We start from the raw sequence: 10,377 nt of genomic DNA, 5'->3' as shown, positions 1-10,377 counted from the left end.
TACAAAAAGATGCTTATGACAAAAACATTGTGATCCCATCCTATTTGTTTCTGTTCTATTTTTTTCTTCAATTTTGCTGGTGCACTTCTTTTGTTTCTTACTTTATTTGATTACTACTTTAAATTCAAGAAGACTAAGAGCATGCCTGACATCGCTTTTATTTCTTACTTTTTATGTTTTTTTAAAAAAATAAAATCATAGAAACGAAAGCAAAAAATATGTTCGTTCTTATTGCTTTAATTTTTATTTTTCAAAAATCATTTCATTATTCTAGAAAAAATGCTGCTTTTTATGCGTATTATATGTGCTCAATGTTGACTTGTACAGAACGACTTGTGCTAATATATGAATCATATATATATTCCCAGCACTACCATTATTAATACTATTACTATTATTTTTTATCGGAGTTGTTGCTTCTATTGTTATCTTTTTCCATTTTTTATGGAGAAAAGAGGCGTAAAAACCTCCTTAGAAACAAAGTTTCCATGACATCGTTATACATAAGCCCCAAAATTCCTAGGCAAAATCATTTACTAGAGATAATCTGTATATGAAACTGTTTGTATGAATTGTGTGACATCCATAAGTTTTTTTTTTTCACTTATATAATCCTACATATATAGCTAGTTGTAGCCCTCCAAGGATCAGAAGGCTCTCTCGTGAATCTCCAACACAGGTATATATCTTTTGGTTCATGGCATTCCTTCTATTAATTTCTTCACTGCAGGCTTGCCCTCCAACACTGTTATCTTTCAGACACTTCTGAATGGCGACAGACAGCCTCCCCAGTGGCAAAGACAAGGTGGTGTTCGTCCTGGGTCCGACCGGCTCCGGAAAATCCAAGCTGGCCATCACCCTCGCCACCCAATTTAACGGTGAAGTCGTCAACTCGGACAAGATGCAAGTGTACGATGGCCTGGACGTTATCACCAACAAGGTGACCGACGAGGAGTCCGCCGGCATTCCCCACCACCTCATCGGCGGCGTGCACCCGGACGCCGACTTCACCGCATCCGATTTCTGCCGTGAGGCCATGCATGCAATCGATTCCATCCTCCAGCGTGGTCACGTCCCCATCATTGCCGGCGGCTCCAACTCCTACATCGAGGCATTGGTTGATGGCGAGGGCGGCGTGTTCCGGTCCCGGCACGAGAGCTGCTTCGTGTGGATCGACGTCGATCCTTCCCTCCTGCACTTGTTCGTGTCGACGCGAGTGGACAAGATGGTGGAGATGGGGCTGGTGGAGGAGGCCAGGAGTGAGTTCCACCAGGATGGTGACTACTCGAAGGGAATTCGGAGGTCGATCGGGGTGCCGGAGATGGACGGCTATTTCCGCATGGAGGCATCGGTCGATGAAGCGACGAGGGCGAGGATGTTGGAGGCGGCGATCACCGAGATCAAGTTCAACACATGCAAGCTGACCTGCAATCAGCTGCAGAAGATTCACCGCCTCTCCACCCTCCCCGGTTGGGATGTGCATCGCATCGATGCCACCGGATTCTTCCTGAAGCGAGGCAGGGAGGGCGAGGCCGAGGCATGGGAGAAGGTGGTGGCGGGTCCTGGCAAGGAGATTGTGAACAGATTTCTGAGGGGCAAGGGTGCAAGTGGAGCGGTGCAGAAGAATGAGGGGAAGTATGTGAATGGTGAGGCTGATAAGGCTGTTACCAATGGAATAAAAGAGAGGAGTGAGGTTTGAATAATTGTCATGGACTAGGTTTATGTCTCGATAATAATGCGTCTTATGAAGATGGCCTAAATCATATATCAATCTCCATTCCATGGAAAAAAAAAAAGTGGCAGTTTTGGGTGCCTGTTTTTTTTTAGCTTATTAAATCTATATATGATGAAGTTTTGAAGTGTCAAATGCTGGAAAAATGAGAGAAGTATAACGTTCAAACTGAAATACTTTATCAAATCCATTGCATGGATAGTGAAAAAAGATTATTGCATCAGGAAAATATGGATACGGGCAAATATTATCGCTTGCATTAATCTCACAGCGATCTTGGCAAACAAATGAAGATTAAGAAAACCTGTTATGGCTTTTAAAAGATGTCGAATTGTCGGCCTTTTTTGTTGGGTTGGGGGGGTGGGGGGGTGCAAGTGACTTTGTCAGCTAGCCATTGGATGCATGCACGAGTGCTATTTTTTTTTTTTTTTTTGCTTTATCTGCTCTCCAGTCTTCAATTTACCGTTTCAACTGGATCGGGTTTTAGAATGTCGGATTATAATTTAATAGTTTCAGTCATGAGAGGAATATGCCACCCGGCCCGGCTTTCCCTTTCGTTGGATTATGACTGAGTACTCACCTCGGATACCTCACCGACGACTCAAAAGAAAGATGAAAAACTCTCTTGGACGTCGAGAAGAGAAGATCAGAAAAATAAGGGCAAACGGCTCTACAACATTAGCTTCTTTCCGACCACTAAGTCCCCCCCCCCCCCACCCCAACATAAAGGGAGTATAAGGGACTCTTAGGTAAGTTCATTTTTAAGAGAACAACCTACATTTCCTCACTCCATTCTCTTTCCTTGATTATTCTCAAGCTCCGATTGGCTTAATTTGCATCTGGCTCTCACGACTAACAACCTTGATATGAGAAAGTGGAGAAGATTTCTGCCATAACGAAGGTCAGGATGTGGTCCAACGATCTGTAGAGTTAGGCCTGACAAATACAAACTCTAGCTAGTAGCCTACGAGCTCAATCTCTAAATAAAAAGAGATACGAAAGAGATCTAAGATAAGCCAAGCTAAGACAAGCCCACTCCGCTCTTGCAATCTTTTCTCTCCAACGTTTCCAAAACTTCGGCTAACTTAAGCATTGGAAGGTCCCAATCATAATATCTTCGATGAGTGTGGACTTCCTTTGCAAGTACCCTCCGACGTTGTAGATTCGAATTGGAGCCCAACTCCAGGCATATCAGCACACCATCGGAGTCTTGTGGCAACAGATTAGCGTAAAAAAGACCCAGGCCCCTTGGAGAGAAAAGAGAGCATGATACAGATAAGAGTGCAAAACTCCGTCACCTCCTATCGGCAATCCATCCACCATAGTCGGAGTAGCATTGCTCATGGATTCATGGCAGTACAACCTTTGGCCATAATAGATTGATTGCCTTCCAAAGCCTTGGCTCATCATATTCAGACACTGACCGATGCTATACAACGACTCCAACAAGTGACAGAGCAGCAGCAGTAGCCTGTGGAATCGAGCCCTCAAGTGTTTCCTTCCCATCTCAGCCAGAGGTCTTATTCCCAGAGTTCGAGACCTGCCCTTCGAAGGCAATCATGCCACTCCACAGCCATTTTGGTTCATTCCTCTTCCTATCAAAGCCCAAGGAGAGGGGCACAGCAAGGAAGCTCTTACTCCATCGGTGATTTGATCCCCACCTATTCTCCCAAGTCAGGGAGATCTTGGTTTGAAGAAGAGCTTAAGAAGAGAGTTCGGGACATTGAGCATCATTCTGAAGAAGTCTAGATTAGGCCTCGCTTTAGTAGTGATGGCTTCGACTTCAATTCTCAGCCACCATTCACTAGGCCATTCTAGAGGAACCAATTTTAAGTTGGTTCAAGGTACCTCAGGTGGACCTCAGCTGGAACCGTATGATGGATCCACAGATCTGCTTGATCATTTTGTAGGGTTATAGAACCCTTCTGATGCTCTAGGGTGCTTTAGACACCTTCTTGTGCCTCGCTTTCCTAGCCACCCTCATAAAGTCAATGTGGATGTGGTATTCTGAACTTTGATCGGGATCCATCTATTCATTTGAATGCCCAATAGACTGTTCATTACCCACTTTAGCAGTTGTCGACCTCAACCGAGGAACTCTGACAGTCTCTTCTTTCTCTAATAAGAAGAGGGTGAGTTACTGTATGATTATATTACGTGCTTTAATGCTACTACACTCGAGATAAGAAATCTCAACCAATCAGTGGCCATGTTAGCGCTCAAGCGAAGCTTACGAAATGAGCACCTTGCCTTTTTTCTCGATAAAAAATTTCTATGGGACTATGTCGACCTACTGGCCCAAGTTCAAAAATATCCCAGGTCGAGGAAGCTTGAAAGCTCCGTAGGCAGATGGAAGGATAGAAGATCTCCGACAAGTAAAAAGATCTCCGCGAAGGAGCTATCACTTGAGAAGTCTGTCCTAGCAATTCAACGGCTACACTCCTCTGTCCACCTCACGATCTCAGATTTTGATGAAAATTGAGAGCCAAAGATATCTATGGTGATTTGGGTAGATGAAGACCTCTCGGATAGGAGTAGGAGGAGATATTATCAGTTCTACCACGACCACAACCACAATACCAAGGAATACCACCAGCTCATGGACGAGATTGAAGCCTTGATCCATAGAGGCTATCTTGGTAAGTATGTGCAAAAGCGATACAATCGAGCCCCCAGCAAGGAAAACAACGACAACCAACCAACAACAAATATCATCAATGCCATCTTCACCCGGTTGGAGGTGTAGAGGGATAGGAGATAAAGTCAGAAAAATAAAGGGAACATTGCCCCAGGGGGCATCACTCTTCTTAACTTTTGGGGGAGTTACTGGCACTATCGTTGTGTTACCAATGATAGCCAACCTCAATGTAAATACACTTCCCATTCATAATGAAAACCTCTGACACTCTATTTATATTGTTGTCTGAAAGATAAAATTGCCAGCCAACCTAAAAAAGGAGTGGCTAGAGCAAAGGCCACATCGAGTGATGCACGGCCTCAGCAATGGTATCCTCAAAAGCAGCCTTGTAAGGCTTATACGGTGCATGACAGTCCGATCGAATAATCAGATCCCCTACTAGTCTTTACATGCAGATGAAGTCTCGAGCCCGACAAGGCTCGATACCTAGAGGAGAGCAAGAAGCTCCCCGAGGTTCCCATGATGCAGAGACCGTGCCGTTGAAAAACTCCATATGGCCCACTATAGCCACATAGTCCATAGTAGCCATCAACGTAGTTCACTGTAACCACAGGTGGCTCATTATAGCCACATGACCCATTATAGCTGAGATGGCCTATTGTAACTATCAACATGATCCACTATAAGCACACGATCCACTATAGTCGAGATGGTCCACTATAGTCATGGATGGTCTACTATAGCGATATGGCCTACTATAGTCGAGACAGCTTACTATAATTGTCAACATGACCTATTGTAGCCACACAGTCCATTATAGTCGAGATGGCTCACAATAGCCATCAATGTGGCCCACTGTAGCTATGAATGGCCCATTATAGTCATGTGGCCTATTGAAGTCAAAACGGTCCACTGGAGCTATCAACTATACCCATGGATGGCCCATTATAGCCACACAGCCCACTATAGCTGAGATGGTCCACTATAGCCATCAACATGATCCATTGTAGCCACTTGGCCACTACAGTCAATAGGTATGAGAACCTCCAAAACCTCACACTACTAGTGGAAGCTGTCGATGACTATAATAGAAGAGCCAACCCATTCTGAAGAGATAAGAGAGGTGCTAAATTATCTAAAAAGAGTCTCAATGAAAGAAAATATTTTCATTCAAAAGGTCCAGTACATTTCAATCGAGTGAAGCTCGTTACAACAAAGAAAGAAGAAAGGATCAAAATGGCTCGACCAGCAACCTTGGAGTATGAGCTAGGCATCAAGATGATGCAATCCCAGATGAAAAATATGGGAATCTCTGTTTGGCGACATTTGTCGACCTCCTCAAAAGAGCATTGGCGATGACATGGGTCTTTCTTTTAAAATCCCATTTGCCTTTACAATGCATCTCTAAGGAAGGCCAGAAAGTAGCTTTGGGAAAAAAGAACAAGCCCTCTACAAAGGTTCAAGACCTAACTATAGAGGACAAGGCATCTAAAAGCCCAGATGGCCGCCTCCGCAATCCCTCAATCCGAGCAGTGGAATTGCTCAACACCTTCCATGCCAAAGCAGGATGCCCACTAAAGCGTTCTCTCCGTGTATGGTAATCAACTGGAGGGTAGAAGGTCTCCCAGGCCAAAAAAAAGTGCCTGTGGCCCTCTGGCACACCGGATAAGGTAGCTCCACCTCAACATTAGAGAAAACAACTAAGGCGATACTAATCCCAGTCAATAGAGCCCCTATTTATAGAAGCAACAAGCCCAAGCGAATTCAAATGTCCTGTTGGCTATGCAATATATGTCACCACTTTAAAATCCTTAAAAGCTTCATTTCTTGGAGAACATATATCAGTATTAAATGCAAGTCTCACTAGATCTCCAGACTGTATGTCTCCCTGCCACGTAATATTGAGGTGAATCATCCTCCCCAATTAGTGAAAGTGATGTAGCGCCAGTTAGCAATCATGTTCTCAAAGTCCAGGACTTGCCCTCTAGCGGCAATCATGCCACTTCACAGCCATTCTGGTTCATTCCCCTTCCTATCAAAGCCCAAGGGGAGGGGCACAGCAAGGAAGCTCTTCCTCCATTGGTGATTTGACCATGACCTACTCTCCTAAGCCAGGAAGATCCTGATGTCAAGAAAAGCTTAAGAAGAGAGTTCGGAACATTGAGCGTCATCTCCGAGAAGTCCAAATTAAGCCTCACTTTAGTAGTGACGGCCTCAACTTCAACTCTTGGCCATCATTCACCTAGACCATTCTAGAGGAACCAATCTTGAGTCGGTTCAAGATACCTCAACTGGGGCCATATGATGGCTTCATAGATCTTCTTGATCATTTGCAGGATTATAGAACCCTCCTGATACTTCAGGGTACTTCAGACGTCCTATTGTGCCTTGTCTTCGTGGCCACCCTCATAAAGTCGGCACAGACATGGTATTATGGACTCCGATCAGGATCCATCTATTCATTCGAATGCCCAACAGACTATCATTACCCACTTTAGTAGCTGTCGACCCCAATCGAGGAACTCCTACAGTCTCTTTTTTCTCTAACAAGAAGTGGGTGAGTTACTACATGACTATATTGTGCATTTCAATGCTGCTACACTCGAGATGCGAAACCTCGACCAGTCGATGGCCACGTCGGTGCTGAAGCAAGGCTTATGGAATGAGCATCTTATCTTTTTTTTTAACAAAAAGTTTTCAAGAGACAACGCCGATCTGCTGGCCCAAGTCCAGAATATACCCAAACAAAGGAAGCTTGGGAGCTCCATACGCAGGTGGAAGGACAGAAGATCTCTGACAAAAAGAGGAGTCGGAAGGATCCCCAGATGGCTCGAACCGAGAAGGAACCTTTCCAACCATGAAAGAGCTATCATCCGAGAAGTCTCTCCCAATGATTCAATGGCTACACTCCTCTGTCCACCCCATGATCTTAGATCTTGATGGAAATCGAGGGCCAAGGATATCTATGGTGACTTGGGCCGATGAAATCTCCTCGAATAGGAGTAGAAGGAGGAATTATCACTTTCACCATGACCATAGTCATAATACCGAGGAGTACCACTAGCTCAAGGATGAGATTGAAGTCTTGATCCATAGAGGCTACCTCGTTAAGTATATGCAGACGTGATACAATCGAGCCCCCAATGAGGAAAACAATAACAACCAACCAATAGCAAACATCATCAACACCATCTCCACCCCTACTGGAGGTGCGGGGGATAAAAGATAAAGTCAGAGAAATAAAGGGAATGTTGCCCCAGGGGGCATCACTTTTCTTAACTTTTGGGGGAGTTACAGGCGCCATCATTGTGTTACCAACGACAACCAACCCTGATGTAAATACACTTCCCATTCATAACAAAAACCTCTTTAACACTCTGTATATAAAGGGTGGGGCATCATGATGTAGATCTCAAAAGACTGCCCAATTTAAAAAAAAGGATCAAAATCAAACATCATATGATTAAGTTATGGCATCTAGAAGTTTGGCTTGCGATTAGACTTTCTGATATGATGGATCTTGCTCTTAGGCTCTATCTAGCCCTATCTATAATAGCCAAAGTGGTCCATATCAAGTTCGAGGATCCTCATAGATCAATGAGCCGGATCAGTTCAGATCAAGTTGAAAAATATAAGACCTTAATCTGACCCAAAAGATAAATCAGGTCTAATTTTAAAATATGGATCAAATCACATTTAATTAGATTGAGTCACCGATCAAGCTGACCCATTTATAGCTATAGACATGCTTTGGCAGTAGAGGCATTAATGCGGCGTTGTTTATGTAGTTTCATTGCTTCTACAATAGAAGTTAATTTACATATCATATGATGCTCAGATTATTAAAGGTATGCTTGTATTATTCAATATTCGATTCAATTCATGTGTTAAAATTCACCTCATTTAATGTTAAAAGAAAGATAAAAGTTTTTAACCTATTAATTATTTGATATTGAATTCTTAAACCGTTAATTATTCGATATTCAATAAAATGTTAAAATAACTTTAACGTTTATTGTTAATGTTAAAATGACATTTCATGATATTGGTAGGTTGTTGGATGAACATTATCTAATATTCAATAGAACTCAATTATGGTCACTTTGGTCTTTGATTAGTGTCCAAGCAAAAAATGGATTCTATATCATCCAAATATATATGAACAAAATTTTGCAAAGATATATAGCAAATAGTCCTAAATTGTTCACATTTTATGCAAACTGATGTTTACAATTTATTAAATATTTCAGGTTAACTGGACTTACAAGTATCATTTCTCAATCTACAAATATGAAAAGGACTATGTTACATAGTGCACGGGATAAAGAAAATAATGATGCAATGAGTAGTATAAAACAATTACAAAGGATAGCATGTGAACATTGATATTATTGAAATATTATCCTTCTATTATCATCAAATCATATTTTGATTTTCATTATCATCCTATATGTTGTGCAGCTATCATTCTTATTTTCATTTATTTGAAGTTACATGTGGATGAAACTACTAGATTTCCATTTAAAGACCTATGTTGCGTTTGGTAGCTCGCAATCTATTCAGATTGTCAGTAATTTAAAGGGGGCCTACTGGATTATTGTGTTTAGTATGTTTTTTGGGTAGCAATCCAAATTACCTCCCAGGAGGCAATTCAGATAGCCTTATGGTGAGGTGGCTATCCAGATTACTACTTGTTTGACAATGTTGCAAAAACAATCTTGGATAAAATTATTCCTAAAAAAAAAATCACACAAAACCCACCCCTCCACCCCCTCCCAAGTGGCTCTCACTCTCTCCTTCTTCTCTGCACTCCCCCATGCCCTCACTGCCCTCAGCCTCCCCCTTTGCCCATGCCCTTATTATCTTCGGCCATATTGGCCCCTACTTCTATGCCAGCATCGACTTCTCCTCCCTCGCCTCCATCACCACCGCCCCCTCCTCCAATGACCCTGTTGCTGTCCTGAGTTTTGAAAGATTGGCTGTTGTGGGCACGATGATGCTTGCGACCTTGCCCATGGGGTCTTCAAGAGCTAGCTCCACCTGACGTACTATCAGACCTAGCCCTACAAGACGGCACCACCTACCACCGTTGTGTCTGCTTCTTCACATACACCCCTGCCCAGCTTCACTTCCTCCCCTAGAGCCCTCTGTCGCCATTGCAAGTCACCTTGGAGTCGTATGTTGGAGTGCCGACCAGGCAGTCCAAGAATCTAATCACCTCATCGAGGTCGACTCTAATATTGACCTCAATGTCGCTGATATTGGAGTTATCATCGGTGTCGTCGGTGGGGGCAGAGGTGGTGAAGGACGTCTTGGCAGGGATGAGGAAGCTGCCGCTGAGCAAGATGAGATCGGTGTCGTATTCTTTAGGGATTGTGATAGGGAGTGATGGTGGGTTTGGTTCATCGAGGAGTGTTGGGGCGTTCATGGTGGGTCTTGTTAGCTTGCCGACAATGCCAACGGTGGTGATTGATGGTGGGGATGGGTGGGGGAAGGAGGCGGTGGGGGAGTTCAGGAGGAGAATGAGGTGTAAGTTGTTTGAGACTTTGGGGAAAGAGGAGTTGGTGGAGGGGTGTTCGGATGTCGGTGGAGTTGGCAGTACTATCATGGGGTTGCCGGATTTGGGATGGATTTTAGAGTTGGTGAAGTAATGGCTAAATGGATACTTATTCGACAGACAGCCATCATTGGGTATGGGAATGCTACCGATCTGGCACTCATGGGGTGGTGAGCCTTGGCGTTGGATGCCAAGGTGATACGGCTCGTCTCGAGGATTTTTCGCTCTCGCTAAACATATTTTGAGAATTTTGATTTAAATTTAGAAAATAAAATCAAAATTTTTCTCAGTAATTCAAAATTTCACAAAATTTTGTGGGGGTGTTTTGGGAGGTTGATTTTATATTATCGATAATCTGATTATCATACTAAATATGCTAATCAAGATTCTCAATAATTTTACTGCAATATTACCTATGTGTAGCAAACACAGTAATCAACATTATTGATA

At 43.2% G+C, this 10,377-nt stretch overlaps 1 protein-coding gene and 1 pseudogene across 1 annotated transcript; both read left to right on the top strand.

The window, feature by feature from the left end:
* Positions 1-769: 769 nt before the first annotated feature.
* LOC105060472 (adenylate isopentenyltransferase 5, chloroplastic-like) lies at positions 770-1,699 on the top strand. Its single transcript, XM_010944189.1, has one exon. It carries the CDS (start codon positions 770-772, stop codon positions 1,697-1,699), a length of 930 nt encoding a protein of 309 aa, XP_010942491.1.
* A 4,026-nt stretch (positions 1,700-5,725) lies between these two features.
* On the top strand, positions 5,726-10,021 carry LOC105060473 (zinc finger CCCH domain-containing protein 20-like; annotated as a pseudogene).
* Positions 10,022-10,377: the final 356 nt, after the last annotated feature.

Source organism: Elaeis guineensis, chromosome 7 (genome assembly GCF_000442705.2).
Source record: "Elaeis guineensis isolate ETL-2024a chromosome 7, EG11, whole genome shotgun sequence".
NCBI lineage: Eukaryota > Viridiplantae > Streptophyta > Magnoliopsida > Arecales > Arecaceae > Elaeis > Elaeis guineensis.
The sequence above is the reverse complement of the archived record's forward strand: the minus strand, read 5'-3'. Positions and strand labels throughout refer to the sequence as shown.